Raw genomic sequence first — 16,531 nt, forward strand, 5'->3', positions numbered from 1 at the left:
TGGATAACTCAAGAACGCTTAGGCCTAGGATCATGAAACTTCATAGGTACATTGATCATGACTGGCAGATAAATTCTATTGATTTTCAACTTACTAGGTCAAAGGTCAAGGTCACTGTGACTCGAAATAGTAAAATGGTTTCCGGGTGATAACTCAAGAATGCTTAGGCCTAGGATCATGAAACTTCATGGGTACATTGATCATGACTGGCAGATGACCCCTATTGATTTTCAGGTCACTAGGTCAAAGGTCAAGGTCACAGTGACTCGAAATAGTAAAATGGTTTCCGGATGATAACTCAAGAATGCTTACGCCTACATGGGTGAAAGTTTTCTGTAATATTACGGATTTCTGTAAATTTTATCTTCAGTCAGGTCGTTTTTCCAAATCGTATAAATCCGAGTAGATATTTTGGGCGGGGGGGGTGGTAACCCCTGCCTTTGATTTTGATCGAACCTGAAGTTTAACATCAAAACAGTAACGGCTACAAGCCGAAATAACATGTCTCTCGCAAAAAGGAATCGGGTATGGATACGAGCCAAAAGACCCTCCGCACGTGCAGAAGGCAGCATGATGTCACCTCATTAGAATATTCTGGCGAAATCTGCCGATAATTTACGTTTCCTTTGTCTATGAAATGGTTTACGGCATTGAAAAACCTCGAAGTAAATCAGGAATCTTACTCTAATTCCAAAAAAGCGTATTGATTGATTTACGTTAATCGGTCAACCAATGAAAATCGACGTTATGAAACAGTATTATCTCTCAAAAAAAATATGGCGGACAAGTCAAAATAACTTTACTTCCGAAACCAAAAAAACACACTATCAAATCATGTATTTGCCTCTGGGGTACAACACAAAAGAACTTGAAAGTGGTGTGAAAAACAAGTGGTGATGGGAATGGCTCCATGAAAGAGACTCTCGTGGAGAGAAATGGGGAAATTGGTTTAAAAAAATAGAACTCCGTGTAGCGCATATTGTGATATCTGTTTCAAGACGATCAAGTACCAATCAAATGGGAAAAAGGCGTTCAAGTCTCACGCCGAGGACTTTATGCATGTGAAAAATTAACGGACGTGGAAATCAAATCATTAGAAAATAACGAGATAAGATATACAAACAAATTACTTAAAAATACAAGACAGAAAATGTATTGCTATAACATGTTCATATATTATACTGTAAATATTTGTATTTAGTTTAGAAAGTTTAGTGTTATCTTAAAGATTTTGCCTAACACATTTTATCTAATTCAAATTTTTAAAAAATTGATTGCGATATTTTCTAGCCAAACTAACTTTTTTTTTTCTGTTTTTAATCACTTAAAAATACAGGTGTCTTTAAGCTCAGGAGCAGTGATTTCTTTGTTTCAAATAAGCTAAAATGCAGGAGCTTCCGGGGGCCTCCGGACCCGGGGGCCCTATCTGCCCCCAGATTTTATTTTCAGTATTTTGGTTTTTTTCGACTTTCACCCATGCGCCTAGGATTATGAAACTTCATAGGTACATTAATCATAACTGGCAAATGACCCCTATTGATGTTCAGGTCACTAGGTCAAAGGTCAAGGTCACATTGACTAGAAACAGTAAAATGGTTTCGGGATGATAACTCGAGAATGCTTACGCCTAGGATCATAATAGATGAGTTTATGGAAAAATAAAGTGATCAAGAACAGTAACTGTTTATAGTCTTTTTTTTTAATTACCTCCCTTTCTTTCATTTCCATATATTTTATTCTCTACAGCATAACTCCAACACTATATAACTAATTGATCCTTGAAATATAAATAGATGACACAGGTGCTATGTTTTACAAATATTATTCTACTCTCTAAAACAAATGTTGTCATACAAGCAAACACATTTTGGCGGGGATTTGGCATTACTGTGACAAGCTCTTGTTTAAGTTGTTTTCAAAGGGTTCTTCACCAAACTTGGTCAGATGTTGTATCTAGATAATGTCTAGGTCAAGTTTGAATATGGGTCATGCCTTATTTAAGCGTATGTTCATTTTTGTGCCCCCCGGGGCAGGGTCAAATTTGAACAAACTAAGTAGAAAACTATTAGATGTCAATACATACCAAAATTGGTAGCCCTAGGCCCTACGGTTATGGACAAGAAGATTTTATGTCCCCCACCACTATAGTGGGGAACATATTGTTTTTGCCCTGTCTGTTGGTTTGTTGGTTGGTTGGCTGGTTTGGGCAAACTTTAACATTTACCATAACTTTTGCAATATTGAAGATAGCAACTTCATATTTGGCATGCATGTGTATCTCATGGAGCTGCACATTTTGAGTGGTGAAAGGTCAAGGTCAAGGTCATCCTTCAAGGTAAAAGGTAAAAATAAATAAATTCAAAGCGGCGCAGAAGGGGACATAGTGTTTCCGACAAACACATTTCTTGTTAAAGTTTGCACAAAATAGGCTTAATATGAGCATATGTTCATTTGACCCCAGGAGCATAATTTGAACAAACAAAGTAGAGAACTATTAAATGTCACTACAAACCAAATGTGGTAGCACTAGGCCCAATGGTTATGGACAAGAAGATTTTTAAAGTTTGCACAAAATAGGCTTTATATAAGCATATGTTCAATTTATTGACCCCCGGGGCGGGGTCAAATTTGACCCCAGGGGCAAAATTTGAACAAATTTGAAAGAGGTTCACCCCAGGAACATTTGTTAGAAGTTTTATCAGAATTGGACTTGTAGTTTAGGAGAAAATGTTTAAAGAAAAAGTTAACGCACGGACGCACCACGCACGACGGACACAGGACCATGACATAAGCCCCGCTGGCCTCTGGCCAGTGGAGCTAAAAACTATGCAACAGCAAAACAAAAACTGAATTTTAATTCAATTGAACAAAATGGTGTGCACATTCAGTATGAAGCCACAAATCAACAAAAGAATCGAAAATAATTATAATAACTCACAGCACATTAATTGGATAATTAAAATATAGATTGCAGCTGAAGCTCACTTTAGTTTAAATGACAGGCTTACCTCAATGACAACTGTTATCTAATGCTTATTAGTCCCCTACCAGTTTTTTCTCTGTCTGTCAGTCAGTCAGTCACACTTTTCTGGATCCTGCGATAACTTTTAAAGTTCATAATATTTTTTCATGAAACTTGAAACATGGATAGATGGCAATATGGACATTATGCACGTCATTTCATTTCGTTCCTACGTCAACAATTGTGGTTGCTATGGCAACAAATAGACTAGAAATACTGCTGAAAATGGTGGTTTTCTGGATCCTGCGTTAACTTTTAAAGTTCTTGTTATTTTTTCATGAAACTTGAAACATGGATAGATGGCAATATGGACATTATGCACGTCATTTCATTTTGTTCCTACGTCAAAAATTCTGGTTGCTATGGCAACAAATATATATTTTTTTAAATCTGAAAATGGTGGAATTTCTGACAATGGTGGAGCCGGTAGGGGACTTATATTGCTTGGCAATAGTCTTGTTAAAATAAGGTTACAACGATAAACACTTTCATTGTCTGTTCTTCTATCCATTCATTGAAATATATTTGAAACCACAATTGTTTTATTTAAATGCTTCATGTATCAAAGTTTACAATTATGCATGACAAACACACAATCCGAAATACATGTATGTTTGAGATTCGTTCAATGCTTTAAACAAATATTTTACTGTTAGAAAAACACCACATCCTAATTGTTGTCCCCATGGTTTGTCACAGAACATCATACAAGATTGTCATAAATTTCGTAATCAAGTGAATGAAAATAAAAATACAGAAAGCTGCTCATATTGTAAAGAAGAAACAAAATAGAAATATATGTAATATATACAATAAAACACGTCAGAGCTTTTGTTGTGACATTCATGATTTGGTCAATAAATTTCAAAGGTCAAATACAAGAACATTTTAATTTGCGCGTTGGAATATGTACTAACAGTATCTACTCCTGGAGATCCACTAGTTTATTCAGTCGCTGCTTGATTACATGTAGGTCACTGTTTGCAACAGAGACAGGATATGTATATATAAACGTTTTATTTTTTACCTATTCTGATCATGGCTAGATATGGAATGTTTAAATAGTTTTATGGCGGTTTTAGGATGTGAGCCTTTTTCTTTTTGAAATTAACTCTTATATTCGTATGCATAATATCCTTCTGCTGTGTTCATTGTGTGGAATTAGTTTGAAAATTGAGACCATGAAACTGCTTCAATTGAAACTTTGAACTCAGCCATGGATAGAAAAGAACATATTGCTGACACTGATACTAAATTTTCAGACATGTTTTATTACATAGACCAGGTTTGTCCACTCGGATATAATTTTGTAGTCAATGATTGATTTTGAATTGCTCAATTCCAGGAAGAAAAACAGAAAGCGTACAAGAAGGAAAAACGAAAAGAGCGGAAGAGGAAAGCAGACGGTGATCTAGATGAGGACCTTGATCCAGATATGGCCGCCATGATGGGATTCTCGGGTTTTGGAAGCTCAAAGAAATCCTAGCTGTGGAAGGGACATGTTTGTGTGGAAGCTGTGGATAGTTGATGTGTGGACTTTTAAATGGATGGTTTTCATAAACATGTATTTCAATTAGGGGTTCTGTCTGTTGATTTTTCTAAGGAAGATCTAAAACTTGTGTTAGTTGTTTCCTGAAGGGTTGCACATATGAGCTTTAATTTTTTTTTTCCTTAGTCAGTTAACCCAAAATGACACTTCTTGTCTTACATAAAGCGTTGAAACATGCACGAATGAGGTCTTTGATCACTATCAACGCATCCACATCACCTGACCTCATTTTGTTCTTCACCTTGACATACTTTTGGTTTTGACCTATTAAGATTCAAACTCATGTTTAACCCAAAAGTTGTTCAACATCAATGCTATTGACTACAAAGCTTTCATATTTGCAAGTTATCCATCTGGAACGATCTCAGAACACCCACATCACCAGACCTCATGTTGACATTGGCCTTGACCTATTTTTGGCAAGGACTTATTTAGAAGGTACAAATTCTGGGTTAACCCTTATTAACCGTTTGCTTAACAGCAATACTTCTTTCTAAAAAGCTTATAATTATGCTTCAATTAAACTCTCAGTACACACGAATCACCTGGCCACATTTTGAGCTACAACTTTCAGTACACACGAATCACCTGGCCACATTTTGAGCTACATCTCTCAGTACACACGAATCACCTGGCCACATTTTGAGCTACATCTCTCAGTACACAAGAATCACCTGGCCACATTTTGAGCTACATCTCTCAGTACACACGAATCACCTGGCCACATTTTGAGCTTCATCTCTCAGTACACACGAATCACCTGGCCACATTTTGAGCTACATCTCTCAGTACACACGAATCACCTGGCCACATTTTGAGCTACATCTCTCAGTACACACGAATCACCTGGCCACATTTTGAGCTACATCTCTCAGTACACATGAATCACCTGGCAACATTTTGAGCTACATTTGGGCTTACTCAAATGGTCCAATGAATCAGTACTGACAAGACTTATACCAGTGAAATATGTGTCTATTGAATGCATATTTTTCCAGAGTTGTAAACACTTATGAATAGTTAACATTTAAAGAAATAATACTATCTCTGAGTCTATATCTAATGACATTCATTAATAAAGGCGTTTAGTTAAACGCAATGAAAAGGCCCTTGCCTTATGGAATTATAATGAAATAAAGAAATGTGTCACATGCAGAATATTTGATCTGAATTTTAGAAATGCTGTACATACAGATGCGTTTTATATATTTATAAAACACCGGTACACCAGGGATAGTAAGAGATATTAACATTGAACTCAAAATGACCATTTTTAGCTCTACTGGCCGAAGGCCTGAAGAGCCTATGTCATGGCGTGGTTTCCGTCGTCCGTCCGTGCATTAGACTTTTTCTTGTTTACGCGACAAAAGTCCACAGTTTTCATCCGATTCTTTTCAAACTTGTTCAGTGTCTTTATATTAATGAGGACTCAAACCCTATTGAAAATGGGTTACATCAGAGTAAAAAGTCCAGAATTATCTTCCCTTGAATTTGAGAAAATTGTGAAATAAGGCTTGTTTACGCAATATAGTCCACAGTTTTCATCCAATCATTTCCCAACTTGCACAGTGTCTTTATCTAAATGATGAGTCAAACCCTATTGAAAATGAGCAATATCTGAATTATAAGTCCAGAATTATCTCCCCTTGAATTTGAGAAAAAAAAGTAAATCTTTAACATTTTGCCATAACTTTTTCAATATTGAAGATAGTTACTTCATATTTGGCATGCATGTGTATCTTGTGGAGCTGCACATTTTGAGTGGTGAAAGGTCAAGGTCATCCTTCAAGGTCAAAGGTAAAAAATAAATAATTCAAAGCGGCACAGAAGGGGACATAGTGTTTCTGACAAACACATTTCTTGTTTGTTTACATATAAAGTTCTATACTTTTGAAACTTCAACGGATGTTTTATATCATCAAGGGCCAGAACCCCATTTAGAGTGAAGAAAATTTGTCCAACTTATTGTTGAAAAGGAGCCATTTGAAGTTTAAATTTTACGTTTCTTCTTGTTTATGCGATAAATTTCCCATTTTTGTTTATTTAAAACTTACTCAGATTGTTCATACAATCAAGGGCTTGAGCCCTATTGATTCCAGCTAGTAGAGCGATTCAGGCCCTCATGGGCCTCTTGTTAATATATGTTACTGCAATCAGTTTTAAACACATTGTAATGATGAACTGTTGCTATTAACCTTATGTATCCGTTCTGTTTTATTTTCCCTAATACTCAATGAAAAAATGCATTTGTAGAAAGTTTTTAAAATGATAAAAGTTTTGTTTATGTCAAACGTAGTTGAATAAGTCACTTATAAAAAGATGAAACAATAAAATATAAAGATAACTTGGTATGAAAATATTGCCAACAATTGATCTCTAATAATAGTCTGTTAGTTTTAGTAAGAAGCCAAGAATGTGTACAAATTCAAACTATATTTGAGTGAATAAAATAAAATGGTTACATATTTTCTGATTGCGAAATTTATAAAGAACTTTTAACCTCTTTAAACCTATAAATATAAGTTATAAGTCAGCTATTATCAATAATAATGTGATTGTAATTAAATGTTCTGTAAATAAATGTTTTTATGATGAAATGTGTTTGTAGGCAGCATTTTATACATAAGAAATGTAATTAAATGGTAAAGGCACTGCTTATAGCATAATGGAGACTTTGCTTTGAATCTTTTCAACTCCTCACAAGCTCAGTGTGTAGAGCGCAAGAAATCCCAGGGCTCAACACATAACAGGTATGCATTTTGGTCATGAAATACTTTCTACTGACTTTCTCTGTCACTTTTGATACAAGGACAGTTGTCAGCCACTGGCATAGGTACGTGCACTTTGTACTTGTATACAAGCTTAGACAGGAAAGTGAGAGTTAAAACTGACTGCCTTATGTCACTAAAATACTTTTGATGTCAACAAATCTGACAAACAACAAAATGCTTTGAACACCGCCTTGTTGAATTCATAAATGCCACATTATGACAAATGAAACTTGGTCAGAACATTTGTCCCAATCCTATTTAGGCCTTTGAAACTTGGTCATGTGAGGTCAAATATTGCAGAAAAAGCCTGTAAACACTCTTGAATCACATTTATTGTCCAATCTTCAAATTTGTCCCAACATTTTGTCACTGATAACTGCTGAGTTTGAAAATGGTTCAAATTCGTTTAAAAACATGTGCACCAGGGGGCAGGTCAGTTTTCCTTATATTGCTAGAGTAAAGCCTTGTTTACACTCTAGAAGTTACATTTATTTTCCAATCTTCATTAAACTTGGTCAGAAAGTTGTTCTTATGATATTTCAGTAGAATTTTAAATTACGTCATGTTAGGTAAAACTAGGTCAAATTACAGACCAGGCTTGTTAACTATCAGTCACATTTCAAGTCATCAAACTTAGTTAGAATATGTTTTCAAATTATATCATGGCCAAGGTAAAAAATGGTTTCAGTCTGTTGAAAAACAGGGTAGTTTTCATTATATGGTTATAGTGAAACATTGTCAACAGTCAAAAAGTAACATTTTTAGTTATTTAGTTCCTTTGAAACACAGGAGAGTGCCTTAGGACCCATGGTCTGCTTGTTTTAAGGACCAACATATCCAATTGTTCGGGAAAGTACAATGACATAATTTTTAATTTGCTACAGCATGGTAAATGTGCATCAAGTGCGTGAATATGATACTATCAACCTGTAATTTCTGATGCCACAGGTCGTTAAAATAAATGTCTTTAGTGACAACATGTACCTGTATCAACAAGTGATGTTTTTATCAGAAACACAAAGCCCCCTTCTGCACCACTTTGAAGCCATATATTTTACCCTTGATCACTCAAAATGTACAGCTCCACAAGATACACATGCATGCAAAATATCAAGACAGACAGACGGACAGTTCAACTGCTATATGCCACCCTACCAGGGGCATAAAAATGTGCATAGGAAATATGAAAGATTGTAATGCTGTATTAAATTGTAAGGGTTGGAATGCATATCAATTCAAATAAGACTGGATTTAATTTAAACATATGTAGTAGCTTTAACAACTGAATGGGAACTATTCGATCCTAATATTATTTTTATATATGACCTTATAACTTTTTTTTATAATTCACTCTGAAAACAAAAACACCAAAACTATATTTTTTATTTTTCACATTTTCATGAACAATGAAACCATTAACAGCATTCTAAACATTAACAAAAATAAGAGTTCTTCAACAAATAAAAAACAATAACATGGTTCTGCCTATTGATTGTTTCAATATTGAGCAAGAAATATACATGGGAGCATAAACAAAATCTTCAAATCGTATTTGACATGAACATTTCGAATTAAGCTTAAATTTCACAGGTTTTTTTTAACTCCATACATATAAAAGATAAAAAAGCTCTTGAAAAAAAACACTGGTACAATTGTTGGCCCATAAGGTCTTAAGTTCTATCACACTTATAGATCTTTCAAATTGACCCATCTCATCCACTGTACATATTAGCTTTAATTTCAATTGGCTTAATATTGAAATATAGGGTTGAGAATAAACATAGTCATGAAGCCTAGGTGTTTTTTATTTTGTGAGAGCAGTATCACATAAAACAAGATTTTTACTCAGAAATTTGAACATATTTCTTAATTAAACAACATTGTGTGTTTGTCCTGTTCAAATTTTAAAGCATAGTGTCAACATAAACGTTGTTCCAGTGCTATAAATTCGGTAGTATCAATGATACATGTACACTCAAAATAAAAATGGTTTAGGCACTATGTAGACATAATCTCTGCACTACATGTTTAAGTGTATGTTAAGTATAATCAGTTTTCACAAAAAAAACAACAATAACAAACAAGAGCCATGTTAACATGGCCATTCCCGCCGAAATGTGTTTGCTTGTATGAGAACATTTGTTTTAGAGAGTAGAATAATATTTGTAAAACAAGGCACCTGTATCATCTGTGACAAAATGGATACAAATTTACCATGAAATTAAATAAAGGGAGATAATTAAAAAACTACAGCTGATAGAGTTATGGTTCATGTTCACTGAACTTCTCTTTAGTGCCATCTAGTTATATTTCAAGTTTCAAGTTAATCCCTTTAGTAGATTTAGAGTTATGCTCCTGACAAAAAATTACTTTGAAATTTAAAAAAAGGAGATCATTAACAAGAGCACCGCATAACGGGTGCCAACGCTCGGCTGCGGGTGCAGTTTTGAATAAATGAGAGCTTGTCAGATCAAGTGACCCTAAAATGAGTGTGGCGTGTAGAACTCATCAAGGTGCATCTACATATGAAGTTTCAAAGTTGTAGGTGAAAGCACTTTGATTTTAGAGCAAAATGTCAAGGTTTGAGCACGACGCGGACATTGGACAACACGACAAGCTGGCAATGACAATACCTCGGGCTTTCTCTCAATACAGCCGAGCTAAAAAACTAAGGTAAATAGAGTTATGGTTCTTAGTCACTGCACTTCTCCTACTTGCCATCTGTTTATATTTCAAGTTTCAAGTAAATCCCTTCAGAAGATTTAGAGTTATACTGCCAGGGTTCGCACAGGGCTTGAAAACGAGTCCTAGCTTGAAAAGCCCTTGAACAAAGGTTGCCCTTTAAAAAGTGCTTGAAAAGTACTTATTTCATTTAAAAAAAGCCTTGAAAATGTTTATTTCTGTTCAAAATTACTTTTATCATCGCCATAAACTTAAATCATTCTTTAGGGAAATATTACGAAAATTTATCATAAATTCCTTCGCGCAAAAAGTTGAGTACCAAAATATAAGTTTTGTACACTATTGGGTACGAAACGTTAAGCATACACGTCACAGATTATGTGTACTACGTCAGAGGTTCGCCATTGTGATCAATTTGCGCGAGTAAAAATTCAGCGATGGGGAAGTGTCGTTTCAAACCAGAGTGGTTTACTGAATATTCCTGGCGCTACTTTCTGGTCATAAACACCGATAAAATGCAGAAAAATGCTTAAATAATTACAACTTATACGATACATCAACATTCTTTAAACATGAATATTCATGGCGCTATTTTCTGGTCATAAACAAGTTGTCAAAATGACGTCAATCGTTATGTTTTGCGCGAAGTTAATGAATATTCCTGGGTACAGAAAACAAATGACATTCGAAAAGCACATTGTTGGGTCTATATGAAGACCATTGGTGTCGGGGGAATGAGGGAAAGCGCTTTGAAAAGCCACGATAAAGGGGATATCCACAAAGAAAACATGAAATTGAGAAGCAAACAGGGTTCCTGCAATGTGCTTTTTGGTGAAACAGGAAGGTGCTAGTGTTAAAACTGTTGAATCTAAAACAGACATAAACAACAACAGCCCTGTGAAATACAAAATGTTATAGTAACCGACTTCTGTTTATTTTAAATGAACTAGTCTGTTTGATGTGAGCATGGAAAGAGACAATGTGTTTGTTTGTAATAACTTTAAAAAGTAAATACATATGTGAGACTCATTGAGTTAAGGGTGGATAACATGTATTTGTATGTAATAACTAGAAATAACATGTATGAGTTATTGTGAAATAAGTTTAATGGGTTTGAGCAAATAAATGTTATATACTGTGTTAATCTGGCTTGAAAATGCATTTTTTAAAGGAAACTAACGTACGGTTCACGGCCTTGAAAATGAAAATTTGGTCTTAAAAAGTCCTTGAAAAGTGCTTGAATTTAGGTTTGAGATTTTTGTTTGAACCATGACTGCGGACAAAAAAATTACTTTGAATTTATATAAATGCAGATAATTCAAAAACTAAGGTAGATAGAGTTATGGTTCTTGGTCACTGCACTTCTCCTAGTTGCCATCTGTTTATATTCTAAGTTTAAAGTAAATCCATTGAATAGATTTGCAGTTATGCTCTGGCCAAAGTTTCAGACGTAATGATAGACAGATGGACGGAGACTATTTCGGCTTGGATAAAAAAGTATACCAGTTATAACAGACATTTGTGTGTTATCTCTCCTTGAAGAGTATTACCTCAGGACTAGGCATTAGTAAGAACAGATAAAAACTGGAGTTTGTCACAAACAGGACTATAATATGCCTTCCCAGCTTTGTCAGCCATGTTCAAGGGAAAATAACTCTGGAATATGTGAATCACTGGAGAAGTATACGAATGTCTTTTCTATACTTTACACTTCATGGTGATGACGCATATGAAGTTTAAATTCTCTTGCTTCAGAATGTTAAAGTACTAAGAGATTAAAGAACATCATATGCAGAGAAACAGACAAGTGATTCTCAACTTTTGTTTGCAGGAGTTAAACAAAAACAGTCTACCAGTCATAAGAAATATTGGTTATACAACCAAAAAAAGTAAGGCCTAGATATAAAATACAAGTATTATTCTGCATGGTACTTTATACATTTTTCAATTGTAGTTTTCTTTCTGTATGAAGAGAGCTTTATCTCAAACAAAACTACACATGTTTTGGGAAAACCAGTATTAATACATAAAATATTGTCCGATAACATGTATAGCACCTGTATTGGCTGCTTAAAGTAAGTCTAAATAAAAATGTCCAGATCCTGTGGAAATTGTTATCTTCGATCAGCTTGTGTGGACTGGTTTTGCTACAACATGTCTACTATCATTCATCAATGAAACAGGAAGTCGTCAGTGTCTTCCTGAAACCACTGTGTCAGGTCGACTTTACCCTGAGAACCACCACTGGCAAGCATCCTGGAAACACACAACATCTGGTTCAGGTTTATAGGAAATCAAAATGTAAACTGTCTTACATTTGAGATGTTTAAAGATTTTTTATCCAGACTTTTTCATTTAATGATAATCACTGATAATAATGATAACAAAATATACCTATCTCTCTCTGTCTCTAAATTCGTTTTGTAGATTATTCAATTAAAACAAGAAAGATAGCAATCTCATGAATCTAGGTCTAAAATGTTTTAGTTTCAAATTCAACTACACACAAACTTTCAGTGAAAGCAAATGCATTTTTTCCCATTTTTAGAGCAGTGACCTTGACTTTTATCCAACTTGCCATAATTTATATTCTCATGTTCGTATGCATGTGCCAACACACACACAAAAAGCCCTCAAGTTACAAATCAGATACCCTTTCTCTATTTTTTGTAAAAGTGACCTTGACCCAATGAGCCCAAAAATGTGCTGGAATGTAGGACAGCACTTAACGCCTTATTAACTTAAGCCTTTTCAAACTCAGAAGCAAAGTGAAAATGGCTATGTGCAAACAGCATAAAACCAGAACAGCCTGCGAGTAACTCTCAGTTTGTTCAGGTTTTATGCTGTTTGCTGCTCATCATTATCTAAGGGTTGGAAAAGAAGCCTTTTAAACTTGAATCTTTGGGAAAGGTCTTCAATTAAATGTAACTTTTTAAGGGACTACAAATATGTCAAAATATGTATCTTAGTGGTTAAGGTTTAAGTTTATGTACATGGGAGTCCGTGGGTGCCCACCTGGTGGTCTTGTACTGTCCGCTGGTCTTCCTCTCAGGAGGGGTGACATCAGCAAACATGTCACACAAGGTTTTGTCTTCCTGGGAATGGACCTGTAGACATTTTACAAGGGGAATTAAATAAGAATTTAAATATTCAGATACAAATATATAACACTTATTTTGAGATTAAATAATACTTGTATCTGCAATGTGGCCACCTACACCAAGAACCTAAGTGGCCATAATTTACTTTTGTTTCGCAGAGTGTACATGTACTTCTAGTGTAAAGTTTATTATCCCCTACCGGTGAAACCAGAGGGGACTTATGGTTTGCACTCCGTCTGTCTGTCAGTCAGTCTGTCTGTCACACTTTTCTGGATCCTGCGATAACTTTAAAAGTTCTTCATATTTTTTCATGAAACATGGATAGATGGCAATATTGAGATTATGCACGTCATTTCATTTTGTTCCAACGTCAAGAATTATGGTTGCTATGGCAACAAATATAAAAAAACAAAAACAAAAAAAACACAAACATTTCTGACAATGGTGGAGTTTCACTGGTAGGGGACAATATTGCTTGGCAATCTCTTGTTTTTTTAAGTTTAACATGTTGAGTTTTATGTTTTTGTTCTAGCAACCTGTTTAATCCCTACTATTTTTAAATTCTTTGAAAGGGGATGGAATACTGAAAATCAGACTTCACAATGGAACAGCTAAGTTGCAGCATTTCATAAATTAATTCAAAGACATGGTGAAGATCCCATTCAAGCCTAGCACCTGTAGATCTGCTGTGTGTACATTCTGCCCCTCCCCTTGGTGTATGTCCAGATTTTGAGAGGAGAGGCGGCTCTGAGAACGACTAGATGTGCTCGATAACTGAAAAAGGCAAAGGACATTATAATTGAGCCTTGCTGTGTGAAAGCTGGGCATAATGCATGTGTGTCAAGTGTTGTCCCAGATTAGTTCTGTGCAATTATGAGCAGGTTTGGAGGGACACTTACAGCACATGCATGAAGCCCCCTTTTCATGCAAGCATGTTTTCCACTCAAGTTACTCTAGGAATTGTCATTCCTCAGTAATAAGCTCTTTTTTTACCAAATGCCCAAAATAATGTTTTTTTTCTCAGAAATAATTACTTAGGAGCTGTCACAGTGTATCTCTTGCCATGGGTTACAGGTGAATTGTTGTACAGATAGAATTTGTGATTTAATTTTTAATATTAAAAAGAAAAATGCAATCACAGGGCCCTTGCATTATGCAATTGTATATAAAGGACAATATCTTTTAAAAAACATAGAACATGACAAATATGAACTGTAGCATCTGTAGGTAATTATTCTGTAAGTTTGGCAAAGATTGCAAGTAATCTGAAATTTTCTATGGAATTGGTAGAACCCCATCACCCAAATGTTGTTAATGCATTTCCAAGAATCTCAAAGTAGAAGAAGTGGCACACAGAGGCTTTTATATGCATCTTACAAAGGGATTTAAACCCCTAAAAATAACTCATTAAAAAACCTTGACCTTAATAATATGTGCAGTAGCTCTTAAGATCTAATATAATTCTGCTAAAAGTGTCACAAAAATCGCCTGCGGTATGTATGATGAGTTGTGCGCTGAAACATGCACACATAAACACAGGAACACCTACCATGTCTACATTCCTACGCCTTTTGGCATGGGATAATAAAGGGAATTTGTTCTATTCCTAAGTACTGGAACTTCAACTTTAATTGAAAATGCTAAATAATCCAACATACCACATTTACACAGATCTTGAAGTTAAACAAGAAATTCAGTACATTTGATTGCAATTACAAAGTTAAGGTAACAGACTCTTTAGAAGGGACATAAAGGATTCTAGACAGTTTTAGATTACAATATGCATACAGATCTAGAAGTTCAACAAGAAATTCAGTACATTTGATTTCAATGTCAAAGTTAAGGTAGCAGACCTTTAAGAAGGGGCATAAAGGATTCTAGACAGTTTTAGATTAAAATATTCATACATGTATCTTTTTTACATTATTGGGCCTCACAAAGTATAAAATTGCAGCCGATATAAATCAAACAGACGTTGATAAAGTGGGCAACATGATGAGGATACAGTCAGATGCTGAACAAGAAATATCTTTGCTGGTCATAAACCTATAGATACAAAACAGAAAACCAAAAGAAGAATGGAAGTGAAATTAAAACATACGAGTCAACCGGCCACACGCGAAGTATCCGTATTTATAGGCGCGTTCTTAAAACAAACCTGTTTTAGTGGTTTGTCGGGCATTGCCATTTGATTCGATTATTAACAGTATCGAGAATCATCGCCCTCATGCTTAATACATTGGTCAATATGGTGGAATAATTATTGTTAAATTAATCAAATATAATATTTATCATTGTATTGTTGAAAACACATCAAGAATCTACATATTTCTGGTCTAAAGAAAATTCCAGGTCACCTAGTTCACGGATAGCGTATTTATTATATAACTATTATTTTACTGGCCGCGAACTCCGGTGATGACCTGTATATAAACTCTGACATTCATACACTGGCCGCGAATTGACCCGGTACCTAGCGGGTTGAAATGCAATGTATTAAAGTGAGGCCTCGCTTCCACTGCTCTTTATACTTTTACATGTTAACAAGTTGACAAGAATATGGAAGTACTAAATATGAGAACATAGCCTTTAAGTATAAACGCGTTGCGCTGGTTATTCTCTGAAAATAAAAGGTGCACGCACAAACTGTATTGATGTCGAGAATTGAGTGTAAAACTGTTCTATCTATTAAGCCTTTTCATTAGAAATAAAATTGTTTCATGCAGTAAAACAGTGTTACAAAGACACGGATATGTTTCCAATGTTCTGGTGGTATACTCAAATCAGCCAATGGAATAAATGAAGTGTATGCGTTCGTACCTAGCCGCGGGAAATTTTATTTGAATTTTATTGGACACTTACAAAGGTCAGGTAAGGTGAAAAGCTGGCTTAATACAGCTTACGCCGAAAAAACATGTTTCACAACTAGAAACTATAAAGTCATATCTCAGAAGCCATAGTTTTTTATGCAAATGAGCCCCTTCACGAAGGCATGCATGTACCTCACTGATGCCAGACATTGCTGGGGAAAGCAGGCAGGGAGATGACCTGTCACTGCCAATGAGTGGACAGTCCAGTTCTGCAGTGACCCTGGTGCTTCTCAGTCCCTCCAGCACACGCTCTAGAGCTGGGTTCAGTGAAGAGGGCCTGTCTGACTGCTGCAAACAGCATGGGGATACAGAGCAATGAAACAGCATGGTGATACATAGAGATGAAACAGCATGGTGGTACATAGAGATGAAACAGCATGGTGGTACAGAGAGATGAAACAGCATGGGGTACAGAGAGATAAAACAGCATGGGGTACATAGAGATAAAACAGCAGTGTGGTACAGAGCAATGAAACAACATTGTGGTACAGAGCAATGAAACAGCATGGTGGTACAGAGAGATGAAACAGCATGGT

The 16,531-nt window shown here is 35.4% G+C and overlaps 2 protein-coding genes across 5 annotated transcripts in view; one reads left to right on the forward strand and one right to left on the reverse strand.

Moving 5' to 3' along the window:
• Positions 1 to 7,237, forward strand: part of LOC127879930 (zinc finger matrin-type protein 2-like) — a 32,854-nt gene extending 25,617 nt beyond the window's left edge. Inside the window, exon 6 of the mRNA XM_052427044.1 lies at positions 4,368 to 7,237. Within this exon, the coding sequence (XP_052283004.1) occupies positions 4,368 to 4,508 (141 nt within the window). The 3' untranslated portion in view covers positions 4,509 to 7,237. The remainder of the gene's footprint in view (positions 1 to 4,367) is intronic.
• Positions 7,238 to 8,707: 1,470 nt separating this feature from the next.
• LOC127879926 (uncharacterized) overlaps positions 8,708 to 16,531 on the reverse strand; it is a 54,192-nt gene continuing 46,368 nt past the window's right edge. For 3 of the 4 annotated variants that reach the window (XM_052427036.1, XM_052427034.1, XM_052427038.1), the window contains 4 exons: positions 16,128 to 16,283; positions 13,801 to 13,899; positions 13,040 to 13,131; positions 8,708 to 12,280 (listed from right to left, as the gene is read on the reverse strand). In XM_052427036.1, the coding sequence (XP_052282996.1) occupies positions 12,196 to 12,280; positions 13,040 to 13,131; positions 13,801 to 13,899; positions 16,128 to 16,283 (432 nt within the window). In that variant the 3' untranslated portion in view covers positions 8,708 to 12,195. Of the gene's footprint in view, positions 12,281 to 13,017; positions 13,132 to 13,800; positions 13,900 to 16,127; positions 16,284 to 16,531 lie in introns of all 4 variants that reach the window. The other variant, XM_052427037.1, reaches the window with a different exon arrangement.

This window comes from Dreissena polymorpha, chromosome 4, assembly GCF_020536995.1.
Source record: "Dreissena polymorpha isolate Duluth1 chromosome 4, UMN_Dpol_1.0, whole genome shotgun sequence".
NCBI classification, from domain to species: Eukaryota; Metazoa; Mollusca; class Bivalvia; order Myida; family Dreissenidae; genus Dreissena; species Dreissena polymorpha.